This window comes from Sinohyriopsis cumingii, chromosome 9 (genome assembly GCF_028554795.1).
Source record: "Sinohyriopsis cumingii isolate HCF-2022 chromosome 9, ASM2855479v2, whole genome shotgun sequence".
Taxonomy (NCBI): domain Eukaryota; kingdom Metazoa; phylum Mollusca; class Bivalvia; order Unionida; family Unionidae; genus Sinohyriopsis; species Sinohyriopsis cumingii.
In genome coordinates, this window is record NC_142969.1 from 58,897,655 (window position 1) to 58,917,312 (window position 19,658).

Consider the following 19,658-nt stretch of genomic DNA (forward strand, 5'->3'; position numbering starts at 1 on the left):
GATGTGTAAATGAAAGTATATTTATTACCATTCTCATTACCAGCTAGAGAAGACATGCTTATGCCCTGTCACTTGTATCTCACTGTTTGAGGGACCAGAACTATGACCTGTATCATACAGTGTGTGTCTTCTATCACTAATATAACATTGTATGAAAATAGGTGCATTGGGACGATTGCAAAGGAACTGTTGTTCAACAGTTCACATGGCCAGTGGAAATAATATTTGTTCATCATTACTCTTAGTTTCCTACCAAAACCTTCAGTAGCCTTTTTTTCTTGAATCAAGTATTTTGACTTGTAAAATGGTATATCTCTTACAAATATGCAATAGCCCTTAGCCTCAATATGCTTTTCAATGCTCTATTTTAATAGACCCTAGAGAGCACTGGTCATTGTCTGAACTATTCTGTTTGCGAAAAGACAGGAATTTCTTTCTTAATAAATGTTTCAATTATCAGAACAGTACATGTATTTTCACTTACTGTGTCCAAGTCTCATGTTTGTTGTTGACATTGCAAATATCACGTTATTTGTTTGCTTGTTTGAAAGTTTTGTTTCTGACTCAGTGAAATCATCCACATCATAAATTTTATCATCTGTACTTTCAAATTGACAAAACAGCTTTCTTAGTTAATTCATTCACAAACAAATCTATTTGACCCAAACCTAAACCATCGACTAATTGATTATACATGGTTTGTTTACAAAGTAGTTCATAATATACTATACTATTTTTAAGTAAATGTTTCATGCACTTGTGTGCAATATCAAAGGTGTTCAGTATGGTAAATACTGCACGATTTTGGCAATGTAAAGGTAAAGAAGACAAAAATGAGCATATAATAAGATATACCTACAGAACAATATCTCATTTAAAACAAGAACAAAATGCATATTTGACTTGGGCATTTGTCCCAATTGTAATCTTTGAGTTTTTTTTATATTACTTAAACATAATTTTAGTTGACTTAATTGTTTATATCTCCTGGTGAAATTATTACATTTTGAGTGACTTATTACTTTAGAAGCAGAAGAATTTTTGTTCCTTTGATTTACAAAATTGATAGAATTTATAACATGTAAGGTTTATACAGCTGCTTAAGTATTCAAACTCAATGCTAGTTTCCAAAAGTCTGATGATTAAGAACTTAGTGTAAATATACTAAATAGAATTCAGTGATGTATTCCAACCTAATAAAAATGTACAGAAAATGAAATGAGGCACACTGAGGAAACAATGAAAGATGGATGGAAAATACAGTGGGACAGACTGAGGAACAATGAAAGACAGACAGCAAACAAAGTGGGGCTGACTGATGAAACAAGGAAAGACTGACAGCAAATGAATTGGGAAGACTGCAAAACAATGAAAGATGGACAGCAAATGATGTGGGACAGACAAGTAAACAATGAGAAGATGGACAGCAAATGAAGTAGGACAGACAGCAAATAAAGTGGGGCTGACTGATGAAACAAGGAAAAATGGACAGAAAATTAAGTGGGCAGACTGCTAAACAATGAAAGATGGACAGCAAATGAAGTGGGACAGACAACAAGACAATGATAATACAGACAGCAAATGAAGTGATGTAGATTGATGAAATTTTGAAAGTTGTAGAGCAAATGAAGTGGGGCTGACTGACAAAACAAGGAAAGATGGACAGCAAATTAAGTGGGCAGATTGAGAAACAATGAAAGACGGACAACAAATGAAGTGGGACATACAGCGAATCAGTGAGAATACAAACATCAAATGAAGTGATGTAGATTGATGAAATTAAAAAAGACGTACAGCAAATGAAGTGGGGTAGGCTTTGGAACAATGAAATACAGACAACAAATGAAGTGATGTAGATTGATGAAATTATAAAAGACGGACACCAAATGAAGTGGGGTAGACTTTAGAACAATGAAAGACAGACAGCAAATGAAGTGGGGTAGACGTTGGAACAATGAAAGACAGACACCAAATGAAGTGGGGTAGACTTTGGAACAATGAAAGACAGACAGCAAATGTAGTGGGGTAGACTTTGGAACAATGAAAGACAGACAGCAAATGAATGATGTGGATTGATGAAATTATGAAAGATGGACAGCAAATGAAGTGGGGTAGACATTAGAACACTGAAAAATAGACAGAAAATGAAGTGGGGTAGACTTTGGAACTATAAAGGACAGACAGCAAATGAAGTGAGGTGGACTTTAGAACAATGAAAGACAGAGAGCAAATGAAGTGGGGTAGACTTTGGAACAATGAAAGACAGACACCAAGTGAAGTGGGGTAGACTTTGGAACAATGAAAGATGAACAGCAAATAAAGTGGGACAGATAACAAAACAATGAAAGACAGACAGCAAATGAAGTGATGTGGATTGATAAAATTATGAAAGATGGACAGCAAATGAAGTGGGGTAGACATTAGAATGATGAAAGACAGACAGCAAATGAAGTGGGGTAGACTTTGGAACTATAATAGACAGACAGCAAATGAAGTGAGATGGACTTTAGAACAATGAAAGACAGACAGCAAATAAAGTGGGGTAGACTTTGGAACAATGAAAGACAGACAGCAAATGAAGTGGGGTAGACTTTGGAACAATGAAAGACAATCACCAAATGAATTGGGGTAGACTTTGGAACAATGAAAGATGGACAGTAAATGAAGTGGGACAGACAACAAAACAATGAAAGTCAGACAGCAAATGAAGTAATGTGGATTGATGAAATTATGAAAGATGGACAGCAAATGAAGTGTGGTAGACTTTTGAACAATGAAAGATGGACAGCAAATGAAGTGGGTAGACTTTTGAACAATGAAAGACAGACAGCAAATGAAATGATGCAGCCTGAGGAAATAATGAATGATGGACAGCAAATGAAGTTGCAAAGGTTGAGGAAATGATACAAGACAGACAAAAAAGTTTCTATCTGATATATTCCTTTTATCTGAACAGCTGGAGACATGAAATGTATGGTGTGGTGTTAAGCATCAGATAAATTGGGATTTATTTCAGCAAATGACTTTATACCATTCGCACCATTGTTGTCATCATCATCATCGATGAAGAAGAAGAAAAGGAAGAGTTTTATGATGATAGTGGTATTGATGGTAGTGATAGTGGCAAAGACGAGAACAAAGACTTGGTTAAATTAAATTAATCTGGTCATGATGTCAGTAATGATAATGGTTATTATTATTATTGTTGTTATTATTACATGTATTATTATTATTATTCCTATTATTATTATTATTATTACATGTATTATTATTATTATTATTATTATTACATTTCTTATTATTTTTATTAATATTACATGTATTATTATTATTCCTATTATTATTATTATTATTATTATTATTACTATCTCAGCTTCGCTACTGGCCTTTTACTGAAGACATACGAACAGCTAAAGATGTGAAGGTGGAACGTTATGAGACAGAAAAATTTATTTACGGAATACAGATAAATACTGTGTATGAACTGAGAATATTTGCTGTCAGCCGTGGAGGAGATGGGGTGCACAGTCAGTCTGTCTTCTTTACAAGAGGTAATGCAATAAATTCTTCATAGCTATCTTCCTATATCAATGTGCCTGTGTCCAATAATTATATTTCATATAAATATGAAAACATTTGAAAAGTTATGAGTATTTTGTTCTGACTATTAACCTTTCAGTATACTAATACTGATCAACAGACAAAATAACATAAAAAATTTATCTGCAGCTCACATGCAGACATTTACGTGTGACATAGCACGAGTTACTGAGTGACATAAAAATGTCTAAGAGAACTATTCTGCTATAGTGTAAATAGCATACTGTGAAATCCAGGAGATCATAGAGTACATTCTAAATGATATCAAGGCCAACCTGTATAAAGTTTGCGATGCAATTCTCTATCCTATCCTATTATTTTGACTCGATTTCTTAATTTGAAAGATGCTCCAGAATTCATGGAAGATTACATATTCTGGCAGATGGTTTTGGCAATTTTTGATCAGGAAATGGCAACCGTGACGAGGGATATTGGTAAAGATGTTCGATACATGGTGGAAGATATTTCTATTAATATGATCATTATTTCATTAGCTGTTTTTAATATATTGAAGAATCATTTGGAACTCAAAAGGGTTTGTGTAAATGTGTTTTGCATTGTTGACAGCTGGTTAAAGAAAGATTTGGGTTCAAATCATCAAATAGCTACTTGCTAAATATGAAAAGATGAAACATTACATAAATGGTCTGAAGAGTTATCTAAACATATGATTTACCGAGGCTACAACAAAGACCTGATTGCAAAGGCAACCCAAAGGGCAAAACAAATGAACTGCAATGACCTACTAAAATACTGAGAGAAGGGAAAGGCTCATATAATACCATTTATCCTGACCTACCATCCAGACAAAGTAGGTAAAATCATTGGGAAGCACAGGTCCATCATGGAATTGTGTGATGCAATAAAGGTAATCCTCCCAAACAAACCTGTAGCAGCCTACCAGAAACCAAAAACCTCATGGACATCCTAGTCAGGGCGAAGCCAATGCCAATCATTAACCAAGACCACACTAGTCAATCTGGTCCCTGTGGCAATAAAAGGTGCAAAACCTGTCAACATATGATAAAGACCAGGACATTTTCTAGCACAGTGACTAGAGAAAAACTGACAATACAGGGTCCAAGCAAAACATTAAAAACAGAATTAATTTATCTCATCACATTAAAGAAATGTAGCCTTCAGTATGTCGGAGAAACTAAAAAGCTACACAAAAGGATCAATCTTCATAGATCTGATTGGATGACAAGGAAGCTGAGTGTACAGCAGCCCAGTCACAGAACACTTTTCCTCCCATTGCCAGTCAAAGAACACTTCTTCTCCCATTGCTAGTCACAGAACACTTCTCCCATTGCCACACTTTCAGTGATATAACACTTATTGCAATTGCTTACAACTCTAACTGGAGTTCCGTAACCAGGAAAGAAAAGGAATCTCACAGGATACGCTGCCTTAGAACATTGAAACAAAGAGGTTTAAACCAAGAAGATTAGCACTTATTGCAATTACTTACAACTCTAACTGGAGTTCCGTAACCAAGAAAGAAAAGGAATCTCACTGAATATGATGCTTTAGAACATTGAAACCCAGAGGTTTAAACCGAGAAGACTAGAAAAAGACAGCCATGCACAAACAACATTATCTTTAGCAGCCAACACATTTCCTTTTAAATAAATCTTTAAATTTGCTTATTAGTTATCCAATAGCCTATAATTACTACTATAAGAATGAAATGCCCAGGATATAATGCATAAATTTACATAAAATAACAGATGTTGTTATGGCTCATTGATTTCTAGGTCAATATAAAATATTTTCCAGCATCTGCAACAAGTTGAAATAAACTAGTTGGAACATAATAAATTTAAAGGCTTATTTCCTGTGGAAATAGTCATTTAAAGTGTTGCAAACACAATGGTTTTTCTGTTTTATTTGTTTGTCTTGTCTTTGTTTTGTATTTGCCTTTGAAAAAGACACATAAAGAGTTGAAAGCACTCAGGCTAGTTAGATACTAGTTTTGCACTGTTCATTGTCAGTTCATTGCATGTTTTATATATATAAATATATATATATATATATATATATATATATATATATATATATATATATATATATATATATATCACTACCTACCTACACACACACAAACACCTCTCTGTTTATATTTTGTTGAATATTACTATTCTTGCAGGTGGATCTGTGGCAATTGATCCGTCATCGACTGACATTGTAGTGGCTGGTGGAGTTGGAAGATTGCTTCCATCAGTGATAGTTGCTGTGGTCTTTCTCGCAATCATTGCATTTTTATCATAGAATCTTCATTTTATCATAGAATCTTCATCGTTATACAGAGAATGTTTTAAATGATTACTCAGTTTTTTTCAATGATTAGAAATATTTACTATTGTCCACAAAACATTTCATCAACATTATTACTTTCATACAGGGTTCTCTGAATGTAGCACATACCCTATAAGATTATTGACGTATCATAGTCTATAAAGTGGATTAGTTTTTGTGGTTATTTATTTTTGCTGTATTCATTATCAGAATGTCAGTGAAAATTTAATGAAACCCAATTGTAGGGAGGTAATCAAGTCTGACAGAAAGTAAAATGAAATAAAATCTTCCAGATCACATCTCAAGATAGCCATTGCAAAAAAATGGAAATGCATAATAAACAGTTATATAGTAAATTTGTTCACCTCATTGCAGGAATATATCATCATCATTATCATCATCATCATCATTTAATGTTTCATGGAGAGTATCAGCTTAAATTTGAATTTCTTGTTATATGATGGTCCACATAAGTATTAACTCACCTCCACTAGGAGAGCTACTGCACTACCCAGAAATCATGCAATTATAAAGGCTTTTATACATGGACAGCCTAACCTCAACTCACCTATTCTTTATTACTTGGATCTGTATAAAGTGATTGGAGTAGTTTTGTTGCACCAGCCTTCTTGGGAGGAGGGGTGGTGTTGGGGGATAACTTAGCACTTACATATACATTGTTTGTAAATTCTTTCCTACAGTCCTTGCGTTTCACACACTATTCTTATTAGTGTACTTGGAATAATGAACTATGTGATAGGTTGATGAGTACTACCCTCAGAAAAAGGTAGGTCACTCTAACCCATAATCAGTGCTTCAGTGACTTTGGTTACATTTTGTGCATAAAGTTCACTTTTTGAGTTCTCTTCATCATAATAAGATGATTGCACTCATTGTTAATGAATGTAACTGTAACCTATATTTTAAAACTGTACTGGCTTAAGTAAAGATTGTGTGTCTTGAATTTATTTCTCAATCATTGTTCATGCTATAATCATCAGAGTACCACACCCATTAAACAAAAAGGTCACTGTGACCATCAGTTAACTTTTTATAGCCTAGGTACAAATTTTCCTGTAGCTCACAACCACATAGATTTATTTGCATCCATACTGTTGATTTTGTGGTGAAAAGGTGGAAGTTAAAGGCCAGAGTGACAGAAAGAAATAATTAGACTCCATATAATAATGCAATTTATGCATCACATACTGGAACTGAACTTAGTGGATAGTTTGCACTTGTAAGAAAAATCCTTTTGATTTAAGATCAAAGGTCAAGGTCATTCAGATTAAAATAGAAAAAGAGAACAATGGTTTCTACACAATAACGCTAGTTCTATGTATCATATACAGACCAAACTCTGTGGATGACTTGCACTTTGGATAATGAGAAAGTATTTCAAATGGAGGAGTGATGGGGGTGTCAAAAGGTGAAAGTTCAAGGTCTTTTTGACAAGAAGAATTTTTTTCTTCTGAAAAACATATCAGTCCAAGTCCATATACCTTCATCAAAATTTGTGGAAGGATGGGTGTGAAAGGTGTTTTGTAGAATAACTTCTGTTTTAGAGTATTTTAGTTCACAGAGCAAACTATGTAGATTATAAAGAAGCCTATCAAGTCTTGAATCTGGAGGTCAGAGGTCACATTCATTATAAATCTAATAAGAAAATAATGTCCACACAGAGAAGGTCAGGTGTATAAAGGTATAAAATTCCGCGTTATTGAGACCCATTGGTCAGTAATCTCTATTTAAGGTTTACATAGAGATGGTTGGGCATTATAATGGTACTCAAATTGGTTTGTTTGTTTAAAAAACGAACAAAACATTTCAGTGTCATGATTACTTTAGTCTGATTTATTTTTTACATGATAGTTCATGTTTACAATGGTTACTGGACTACCAACAACTTTGTATATGTTAAATAATCATTGATTATACTGATTTGCAACAAATTTGGAATGTATTTTTAATAAATTTTTAACATTGCAAACATAAGAAATATAATAAAATTAAAATATAGTTGTTTCTTTACATACTGAAAGTATGATCATTTTTGTAATCTTGGTATTTTCATTTTCACCAAACTTTAAATATGCAAAATTTAATCAATGGATACACACATTTGCAGTCATTATTTTAGTTTTTGTTGTGATGCTACCCCAAAATATGTTTTGCTTTGATTAAAATTACCCTACTGACATTACTTGTTTTTATTTTGTCATAAATGAATACTTTATTTTACATCTCCTGGTCTGTCATGTTGCCTGAAATTGTGTTTGCACACTAAATACATAGTACCATATTTACGATATATACTGGGACATGATAAAATAATTTTTTTCCTGTCCCAAAACTTATGGTGAAAGTTTTTTTCACCTCGATCATATGTCCCAAGACTTAAGAAACGAAATGAATTTGTGTTGAATTTGTGCTCCCCCCTTGCATGCTGCAATAAAATGGATAAACAAAACACTTATTTGATAATACATGTAAAATGAAACAATTACCCTTGTATTGTTATCATATATTTCTTTTTTCTTCATCATACATTTTAAAGAAGAAAACATATCCATAAACTCCGTATATAGGCGTTGACATCCATACTAAAGCATGTGTCACTTCTTGCTTATGTCCAGTAACACATGGCACATTGTTCATTACATGAACATTGAGAAACAAATTGTGTTTGGTTGTACTCAAAGGTTTAAATATGTTATCTGACTGAAAACTGGATCCAACAAAATAGCAAGTGAGAGGGAAATAATCAACCAATTGCTTGAAGACAGCTGCCATTCACACATGGCATGATTTTATTTGCAGACATCAGTGCCCATTTGTATTAATTATAATGACAGATGCCAAGGAAATAGAAGCCCAGGTGGTGAATAAACACAACTGGTAGTGAGCAGTAAACTCATTATTTGAACTTACTGACAGGACATCAAAGACAAATGTTAGTTTTAGTACAAAGCAATCTGACCCCGGAAGCTAACTTTGGATACTTTTAAGCTAACTTTTATTTTAAAAATGATATCAATACAAAAGTTATTTTATTTCATAGCAAGCCAACCTTGTATTCTTTTAAGTGTGCAAATTATTTTAGTTGAATATACAAAATCAACTGAGATATCGAAGCTCACTTTTGTTCCTTTACACCAGTATTCAAGGGAATTTTGAAAATCAATTGAAACAATGAAACAATTTTGAAAGTGACACAGTATAGTGCTTTGTGCACGGACATCGACAACCCAGCATCACCCAGAAGATGTGGAGAAAATAACATCAATTTTGGAATTCATGAAGACCAAAAGAAGAGAAGAAAATTTCACTGGCAATATGTTCTCATTCCTGGACAGACTGATGATAAGATGTGGTTCAAAAGTGTGAGATTAGCATGACAGGTGCAGATTTGAAAAATCTGATTTTGGTCCTTGTAGTTTTCGCTTCCAGAGATGTTATCTCTTATGATAATATTTCATGGCATGAGAAAGCAAACAAGAATATTCATGCACTGAAAGAATGGATCATACATGTGCAGGAGATGGGTTGTGTTGATGATATGATGCTGTAGTGGATTAAAGAATTTTATCTCAAGTATGCAGTTTTATATTTTTTAAAACAAAATTTCAGTTGGAAGACATTTTCTGACATTTAATTTTTTAATGATTTAAAAGGTGTCCCACAAATTACGACTTGAAAAAATGTTGTGTTTCAGAACATAATAGTGCACAAAATGTTACTTTAAAAATTTATTTATGGTGTCCCAACAAATATGGTGTCCCAACAAATATGGTAAATATGGTATGCAAAATCACATTCATTTTGAATAGGGAAATCTAATGTACAATTGAAAATGTAAATAAGTCCGACTAGTCATATAAAAACATAGAGTATGAGTAAACATAACTATATCCAATCAAGAATGGTAAGTATATAATTTTTATATATAAAGACCGTAAGATATTGAATGTAAAGTTATCATTGGCTCAGGGTTGAAATTGCTGCATTTATTAAGTATAGGCACAATATTACAGAGTAAAAGCAGTATACAAAACAAGAATATATATAGCATGGCAATATCTCAACATAGTTACGAGACAGATAAGTCAGGATTTGCAATATCAACCTAAGAACCTTATAAATGCAAATTATTTATAATTCTTGTATGGTATACTGCTTACTTCTAAACAGATGGAAGTCATAATGAAGGAATGTTAGCAGTGCGGTTAGTTGAGTTGTCTTCTGGACCAGAGTCTGAATAGTGAATCTTTTAGCATTATTTGGGGGAAATTGGGAACTTTGAAGAAGTTGTATTTACAGTATTATAAGATCTGTGATTATATTTTAATTGTTTAATATCTTTAGTTGTCAAATTGAAGCATTTCATTTTGCAATTAGTGTATAACCCAGAAGTTGATAAACACTTGTTATCTCCATTTTGCCTCATTTTTCCAGAAGATTTGATGTTTTGCATGCAATATATATATATATATATATATATATATATATATATATATATATATATATATATATATATATATATATATATATAATATGACTTTTAAAGTATTGGTATGAAGCAGTTTGTTGGTATATCAAATTGTGATCTGCTAATGGTGTATTAATATGCGTATATAACATTGTTTCAAAGATAGGTTAACACTGCTATATGAATTTCCACTGGTTAATTATTAGTGCTATTAGAAAACAATAAAAAATATATTAATAATTCCCATTTTCTAAATGAATAAAATGTTCTACACAATTTCAATGAATTCCTTTCTGCTTTCCCTTTTATCCCCCCTCTCTCACATAAGTCAGGGACAAAATGCAAGGAAATCTGTAGAGTGGGAGAGAAAAAAGAATTTGAGCTTGATAAAACCCTTGAAACAAAATTAACAAAGACAATGTCAGCTTCATTTGCTGTGTAACAAATTCACTGCGATCCAGTTTGCTAATATCTGGTCACTCTGAAATACAACTGATACGACTCTAATATACAAGATATTTATTGAGTAAAATTGAGCACGGCTTACATTTTATTTGGAAAAGAGTGGGTAGAGTTCTGCGCTAGGGTGTTCTTTGCCATTGTTGTTAGCCTGTGTAGTCCTCTCCTGTTTTGAACAGTTAAGAAATATTTTGAAAATGGAGTAGAATTCTTACAATGCAATGTAATCCTGTAATATCATGCAGAAAGATGAAAATACTCTGATTATCAAATGCATTTGTATCCAATTTTATTCAGTTTATATTGAAGAGTTTGGTAGATAGTTCTTATATGATGTATATAGAAATTCAGAATATCCTTGTATCTTTCTGACTTTTGGGAAGAGACTCTAGGGTAATTGTAGTTTTACTTCCCCAATTTACTTACACATCGCCTAGTCTGCTTCCAATATGTACTGAACAAACATCAGGATTAACCTTGTAAGATTACATAGGTACATAATAAATAGTATATCAATGCATGAACATATTTTATAATCTGTAGCAAAGGCCCATCCCTGTCAACCTAGATACAAGGAAAGTTGATGCATAAAATGTATGACATATTTTCTAGGGAGGTAATTCTGACTGGACCTGAAACATCTATATTTTAAAGAATAAGTATTACTCGATTTTAAACGATGATTATCTGAACCCATATACATGAGGCGACAACACGTGTTAATGAAATGGAGCAGATTGGATGAGTTTGAAATGCTTTTGCTTACTGCTTACTCAACAACTAAAACTTGATACTACACATATCTAGTATAAAACAGACTGCCTTCAAATAACAAAAACATTAGGAATTAAGAGAAGCTGTAAAATTGTATCTAAAAGCATTCAACTCTTTTGCCAGGTACATGATGAAATCTGATTTACATGGTTTCTTAATTATTTGACTATTGATAAAAAAAAATGTCTGAATTGCTTGTAGTTCAGTATAACATTCATGTTAAACAAGTAGAACACATAGTACATAGATAGACACATAATACATAGGTAAACACATAGTACATAGGTAGACACATAATACATAGGTAGACACATAATACATAGGTAGACACATAATACTTAGGTAGACACATGGGTACATTGGTAGATACATTAGTTAAGTGGAAGGATGGATAATAGTTAGGCAGGCACATTTAATAAATTGGCAGGCCTATACTCAATTATGCAGCTGTTTATAAAAAAATTGACAAGAAATAAAATGCATTTCAAACCAGATATTTTAAGTATTTGTTAGCATTGTAATTGACTTTGATATGAGAAAAATCACTCCATGAGTTGATCACCAGTGTATACATTGAATAAAGCAACCACCCTGGACACCTACTAGTGGGAGGTTGTAACCCTTTCCCACACCCTCCCCCTCTCGTCGATACTCGACAAGTGGAAGGCCTTCCTCATGCTATACTTGCCTATAATGAAAATTGGTCTAGGTGCACACCTGATTGGTAGATGTTTAGGTGGAAGGATACATATTAGATAGGTAGGCACATGGATACATTGGTCGATGGTTAGTTGGAAGGATGCATATTAGGATGGTGTTGGTGTTGGTGTTATGTGGTTTAACGCCATTTTTCAGCACACGATAGGCTATACATGGCGGCCAGTATTAATAGTGGAGGAAGAACCTGGGAAAACCCTGAAAGAACAGCCGACATAAGAGAAGCTACTGGCAAGCTTTCTCACATACCCACATTAGCCGAATCCGAGACTCGAACCCACACAGACAGAGGTGAGATGGCAATGATCCGTAACAGAGAGCACTTTAGACCACTTGCTACTTGGGGCCCCTGCATATTAGGTAGGTACATTGATATATTGGTCAATGGTTAGGTGGAAGGATGGATATTAGATAGGTAGGTACATGGATACATTGGTCGATGGGTAGATGCAAGGATGGATATTAGATAGGTAGGAATATGGATACATTGGTCAATGGTTAGGTGGAAGATGAGTATTAGATAGGTAAGCATATGTATACATTGGTCGATGGTTAGGTGAAAGGATGGGGACTAGGTAGGCGCATGGATACTTTGGTCGATGGTTAGGTGGAATAATGGATATTAGATAGGTAGGCACATGGATACATTAGTCGATGGTTTGATGGAAGGATGGGTATTAGGTATGTACATGGATACATTGGTCAATGGTTAAGAGGAAGGATGGGTATTAGATAGGTAGGCACATGGACACATTGGTCAGTGGTTAGGTGGAAGGATGGATATTAGATAGGTAGGCACATGGATACATTGGTCGATGGTTAGGTGGAAGGATGGATATTATGTAGGTAGGTACATGGATACATTGGTTGATGGTTAGTTGGAAGGATGCATGTTAGGTAGGTACATGGATACATTGGTCGATGGGTAGGTGCAAGGATGGATATTAGATAGGTAGGAATATGGATACATTGGTCGATGGTTAGGTGGAAGATGGGTATTAGATAGGTAAGCACATGTATACATTGGTCGATGGTTAGGTGAAAGGATGGGTATTAGGTATGCACATGGATACATTGGTCAATGGTTTGATGGAAGGATGGGTATTAGATGGCACGCACATGGATACATTAGTCAATGGTTAAGAGGAAGGATGGGTAATAGGTAGGTAGGTAAATGGATACATTGGTCAATGGTTAAGAGGAAGGATGGGTAATAGATACGTAGGTACATGGATACATTGGTCAATGTTTAGGTAGAAGGATGGGTATTAGGTAGGCACATGGATACAATGGTCGAAAATTAGGTGGAAGGATGGGTATTAGATAGGTAGGCACATGGATAAATTGTTCGATGGTTAGATGGAAGTATGGGTATTAGTATTAGATAGGTAGGCACATGGATACAATGGTCGAAAATTAGGTGGAAGGATGGGTATTAGATAGGTAGGCACATTGATAAATTGGTCGATGTTTAGGTAGAAGGATGGGTATTAGGTAGGCACATGTATACAATGGTCGAAAATTAGGTGGAAGGATGGATATTAGATAGGTATGCACATGAATACATTGGTAGATGGTTAGGTGGAAGGAGGATATTAGATAGGTAGACATATGGATATATGGATATATTGGTCGATGGTTAGGTGGAAGGATTGATAATAGATAGGTAGGCATACGGATACATTGGTCGATGGTTAGGTGGAAGCAGTGGCGTCACTAGGGTTGGTGTCACCCAATGCGGTAACTCATGGTGTCATCTCCATTGGCCTGCTTCCTGCACACAATTTCAAAATTTTTACAGACAGTCATTTTGGTGTCATCACCTTTGATGGTGTCACCCGGTGCGGTTTTCACCCCCTGCACCCCCTAGTGACGCCACTGGATGGAAGGATTGATATTAGATACGTGGTTGGAGAGAGAGAGAGAGAGAGAGAGAGAGAGAGAGAGAGATCACTTACCTAATATAGTTAACAATTAAGGCTTCCCACCATACCAATATTTACTGTGGTTGTGCCGACCTTGTTTCCATTTAGATCGACACAGTAACACACTGAACCTGTGCACTGGAATGGTGCGTAGTTTCCATTAGAGGCACAGTTGAACATTTTTCCAATCAAACCCGTTAGTTCATACTCATACTGGTCTCTCGCGCATTCTGAATAATTAAATAAATAAATATGAAATCAAGTACGCATGAATAAAAGGAACAAATACATACATACATACATACATACATACATATATATATATATATATATATATATATATATATATATATATATATTAAAAAATATGTTTTGAAGGTGTACAATATCGGTTAGGGCATTTCTTTGTACCCATTTTTCTCGATCAGCTTGCTAATCATTTACCATCAAGTCTTCTACGTTTCCTACTTTGTTTCAATTTATTTCGCTTTCCAATTACAACAGAGAAGCATTCACATATTATAAAGTTATTATTATGTTATGCTGCATGACATCATGGAATTCTAAGACAGACATCGCTATCTGCTTACATCTGGAAGCTTAAAAACTGATTAATCCACTTGAAAGGAGGTGTTGAAGGGCGAAATGCGTAGCACTTGCCATGTTCTTATTATATTGTCAAAAATATGTGGAATAAATTAATCAACTTAAGTTGCAACTACATCTATTTTTGTCGTTCTTTTTTATACATAAAATAGTTTTTAAAGTTGTAGTTACTTTGGTTTTTTATTTTATTTTAACCAACATATGCACTGGGTAGATATTTAAATGTGCTCGCCCTTGATCATAATCAAGGTGTATGTTTGTAAATCGTACAAGATGCTTACGGCAGTTCATATCGTCAGCTTCCCATCTGTTGACCATGTAATTACCAATGCTGGCACCAGTCTTGTTGACGCAGAAACACCTGAAAAATTAATCGTTTTAATAATGTTATCTGAGCTTTAGTTACTTTATGATATTTTGTTTTTACTTAGTACGTTTTTCTACTTACTAAGTTAACAGGTTTATCGTATCTTTTCCCAAAGGATGCGTATCGCTACTGATATATGATACAACCTATCGCCACTTGTCAATCAATTGACCAATCAGCGAGCGTAAATTATACACACCTCCAGGCACTGCCCACGTCCGCCATTCTCCTCCGACAAGCTGAATTGATCGTGATAAGCATTTTCAATTTTTGCAATGATTTGTTGATTTCTCGACCGATAAGTGTGAGAAGGCAGTGGGAGCCTTGTAATTCTGACTGTCGAAATCCAGACCGTCTAAATGAAGGAATTAGATTTCTTTCTTTCCCAAAACATAGACAAAACCTCGATGGATAAGAATTTTTTTGTGGTCGCGTGTACGATCAGCTGAATATGGAAACAATTGATGGCAATTACATGTTTGTTTGCATAAAAGTATGTAGAAAATCATGTCCCGTCTCTAGCTTGAAGGGAAAAGAAATATTGAAATTGAAAGATACATGGAAATATAAACGTTTTTAGAATATGGTTGGAGATCCACCCAACTTTCGGGCTTTGATATATATATATATATATATATATATATATATATATATATATATATATATATATATATATATATATATATATATATATATAATTTCTCTTGTATAAGAAGCACTGAACACAAGACTGCATTATTTATAAAGTTTAAAAATTAACTCCCTAATGTTGTCTTGTTCCAAGAACAATGATTAAACGTTTCGATCTTTCATACACTTGAGTGACTCTTTACTTTCTCATTGGGCTAAAGGAGGGGTGGGGATACACAAATGTAATAATAAAGAAATACAAAAACAATGATTTCAGATAATTATCGTGGGATACATTAAGCTTGCATTTACTTGTCTACATCAAAAGATAACATTGATCCAAATTCCATCTGACGAACATAGTAGAACTTTAAAATGACTATTTACAACAGTTTACTTCTAAACAGTAATTATTTACGATTTTGTTATCAATTTGTAATTCATTTACTTCCAAGGCAGCATGAAAGTAAGCCAAATAAAATAAGATTATATATTAAACACATTAACATATTTTGGAGAGAATTTACTTGTACATGAATAAGTTCAGGAGCAGCTTTAAAATTTATTTATATTATTTACTTAAATGAAACAGATTATTAGTTTACGAATTGAACTACAAATATAATTATTGTCTACTGCAGTATAATTTATGCAACTTTGAAATCTTACATTTTAAAGAATTTTACAAATCAATTTTCAATAAACATATCACATCACTCTTTACTTTCTCATTGGGCTAAAGGAGGGGTGGGGATACACAAATGTAATAATAAAGAAATACAAAAACAATGATTTCAGATAATTATCGTGGGATACATTCCTTTGCCAAATAGGCTTGTTTGTCAGAGGTTAGCAGGACGTCATGTCACGTGATCTGGTAGGCGGAGCGATCTATCATTTCCGTAAGGTCATGTCCCCAAACGATATGTATGCTGATACGTATCCTGGGCTTTATTTTTTCCTCGCGTAAATAACACATGAAGAGCTTTCCTTTGTCATCACAATTCAGTGCCACATTATTATTACTAGCCTATTAAGTCCAAGGTTTAATTCTGCTCATCGTGACATGAATAGGCGTGGCAGAACGTTTAATTTCATATGATTTATTCTTTCATAGCTGAACTGATGTTCGATACAATGTGCAGTCTGTCTTTCTGTGTCGCAGAGCTAAAATATCCTTATCGTAACCCATTCTGGGACTACTTTTACTACTAACTTGAAATACATTAGCAAATTGGCAATGTTGTAAATTTAGAACAAGAACTATTGTGTGTAATTTTAAAAAATGACTATAAAGGTTTTAGTGTAAAAATGGAGCCATCTTTGCTTTATTTTATTTTTCTCGATAAAATGTTTACTTGTCCGCCATAATCATTGCTGAAAATGAACGAATTCGCCGCCGGGACCAAACAAGGGAGTACTGAATGTAGCGACAATGAGTCTTATGGCAATTTCAAAGTACCTACTACCGAGAAAATATAGTATATTTTGGTCAGAACGTTTAATCACGAGATCTCAGAGGATGTTGGTATGCAGAGTGACATCAAACATGAATGAGAGGGAGAAAACAAATAAACAGCCGCTACTGTCATATTCCGCAATGACATAGCATAACTTTTATGGTTACATCTGTACTGATTAGTACGTAGCTGGATAAGTTAAACCTGTGTATGGCGGGTTCAATTTTTCCTTTAAAACATGATATATGGTTCTGAAAAATAATCGTCCCTCATTGACAGTTATTTGTCAAAATCAGGCGTCCATTATGCAGATGCCTTAGTTGCTTTGATGTCCATATAAAATCGATATTCTTTCATGTTTTGTTTTATATATAAAAAAATTGTTTCTTGTTTGTGTTTTCTTTTGTTATTATTTTTTCCAGATTTCAGTTGAGTTTCAAAATTTTTTGGTAGATATTTGGCTCATTTAATTATCTAAAGCAAGTTAGTGTTTTTTTTTTCTTTCTACACATCGGTCTTTCATACTGTATGATGTCCCTTCGTTCTTCTTTCCGTCAGATTTCTATTGATTTCCATGTTTTATATTGTGTCACACATCAGGAATTTCCTTAGCATGAAAGATTAAATGGCATATTAAGTAAAACCGTTGTTTAATTTTATTTTATGCAATTGACTCTTTTGTACATCATGAAATGAATGAATGAATGAATTAATTAATAAAGAATGAACTTAAGAATAAAAATAGAGTAATTACTGAGAGCCTCGGCACTGTTTAGCAGCATAGTATCCTTCAGCAGTACAAATAGGTACCTCTAGACCAAGGAGTGGCATACCATGTTGCACAGACTCCTGAAGTCTTGCTTCAACTTCAGCTTTATGTTGAGTACATGGCACTGTAATAATAATAATAATAATCATAATAATAATAATAATAATAATAATAATAATAATAATACATATGATAAAAGAACCGAAGAAAACGTTAGGATCAACTAAAGAGACAGTTGATTCATGAAAACGTGCTACGGTTCATTAAACAGCTGCCTTTGTAAAAAGAAATAATCAAATAGAAAAGCGAAACAAAACAAAAAATAATCCCAGAAAACAAAGGATCGGATAGCTAGCATTCTTCTCTGCAGATAAATACTCTCAAATTGTAAAAATAGTTTATGTCTATTCAAATTCAAGTGGATACCAAAATGAATGAAATATAGAACAATCACACGTATCCTTAATTTCAAATTTGCATTTATCTCTACTGACCTAAACGTATTAATCTTATTAGCATTGAACTGCCTGAGTAAAGTCTTTACCATCTGTGTTTGTACAAATTTAAGGGAATAATTTGGGTAAGAAATTCAGATATTGTGAAAAGGTGAAACTTCTTTTTCTTCTAAACCACTCGCAAACATCTGTTTTCTTGCCTAGCTAAATGCGGAAACTGGTCAAAAGTTGTGCCCGAAAAATCTTATCCAGTAAATATACCCTGTATGAATTGTCAGTAATTATTTCGCTTAGGTATTATCAGTTATTATTCCTTTAGGTATTGTCAGTAATTATTCCATAAGGTATTGTCAGTAACTATTCCCCTTAAGTATTGTCGGTAATTATTCCCTTAGGTTTTGCCATTAATTATACCCTTAGGTATTGTCAGTAACTATTCCCATTATGTATTGTCGGTAATTATTCCCTTAGGTTTCGCCATTAATTATACCCTTAGGTATTGTCAGTAACTATTCCCATTTGTATTGTCGGTAATTATTCCCTTAGGTTTTGCCATTAATTATTCCCTTAGGTATTGTTAGCAATTAATCCTCTTAGGTATTGCGAATAATACTATGGTGGAATTTGACAAGTATTACAATTATTACAGATACAACTAAATTGTTGCAGATTTATGCTGTTTTTATTTGATCCGAATCCATCGTCCTCGGATAAATGTATTTTACATTCAGACAGTAATTTTTGCATCCATAAATATACGTATAATTTGTATACTGTGCCAGCTTGGTTAGATTGAGCTAATTAATATATTGTGTTAAAATGAATCACGAAGTGAAGTCTTATTGACCTGTGATTACTGTTACTGTATCTCTCAATTAGCATTGGTAAAACTTCAACTTATTTGAGAGCTTTAATTTGCTCGAAATGTTTTCACTTTCTAGTCTTTCGATTTCTATTAATTCTTTATATTTTAGATACCATTATGTCTGAGTAATGTGAAAAGTATTGGATGTTTTTCTTTTTCCAAAAATTCTTTTACTATTCTGTTGTAAATTATTTTCCTCTAGTTCATCTGTATCTTCTGCAGTTTTCGCGGTTTGATGACTGAT

General features: G+C 33.6%; 2 protein-coding genes across 2 annotated transcripts in view; one reads left to right on the plus strand and one right to left on the minus strand.

Annotated features, from left to right (window-relative positions):
• Positions 1-8,101, plus strand: part of LOC149791891 (contactin-like) — a 158,723-nt gene extending 150,622 nt beyond the window's left edge. Inside the window, exons 24-25 of the mRNA XM_089970401.1 lie at positions 3,374-3,551; positions 5,750-8,101. Of these exons, the coding sequence (XP_089826527.1) occupies positions 3,374-3,551; positions 5,750-5,871 (300 nt within the window). The 3' untranslated portion in view covers positions 5,872-8,101. The remainder of the gene's footprint in view (positions 1-3,373; positions 3,552-5,749) is intronic.
• Positions 8,102-10,891: 2,790 nt separating this feature from the next.
• Positions 10,892-19,658, minus strand: part of LOC149791892 (equistatin-like) — a 37,434-nt gene continuing 28,667 nt past the window's right edge. Inside the window, exons 8-11 of the mRNA XM_089970403.1 lie at positions 18,080-18,218; positions 15,150-15,229; positions 14,296-14,492; positions 10,892-11,012 (exon numbers count right to left, since the gene is read on the minus strand). Coding sequence (XP_089826529.1) covers positions 14,305-14,492; positions 15,150-15,229; positions 18,080-18,218 — 407 coding nt within the window. The 3' untranslated portion in view covers positions 10,892-11,012; positions 14,296-14,304. The remainder of the gene's footprint in view (positions 11,013-14,295; positions 14,493-15,149; positions 15,230-18,079; positions 18,219-19,658) is intronic.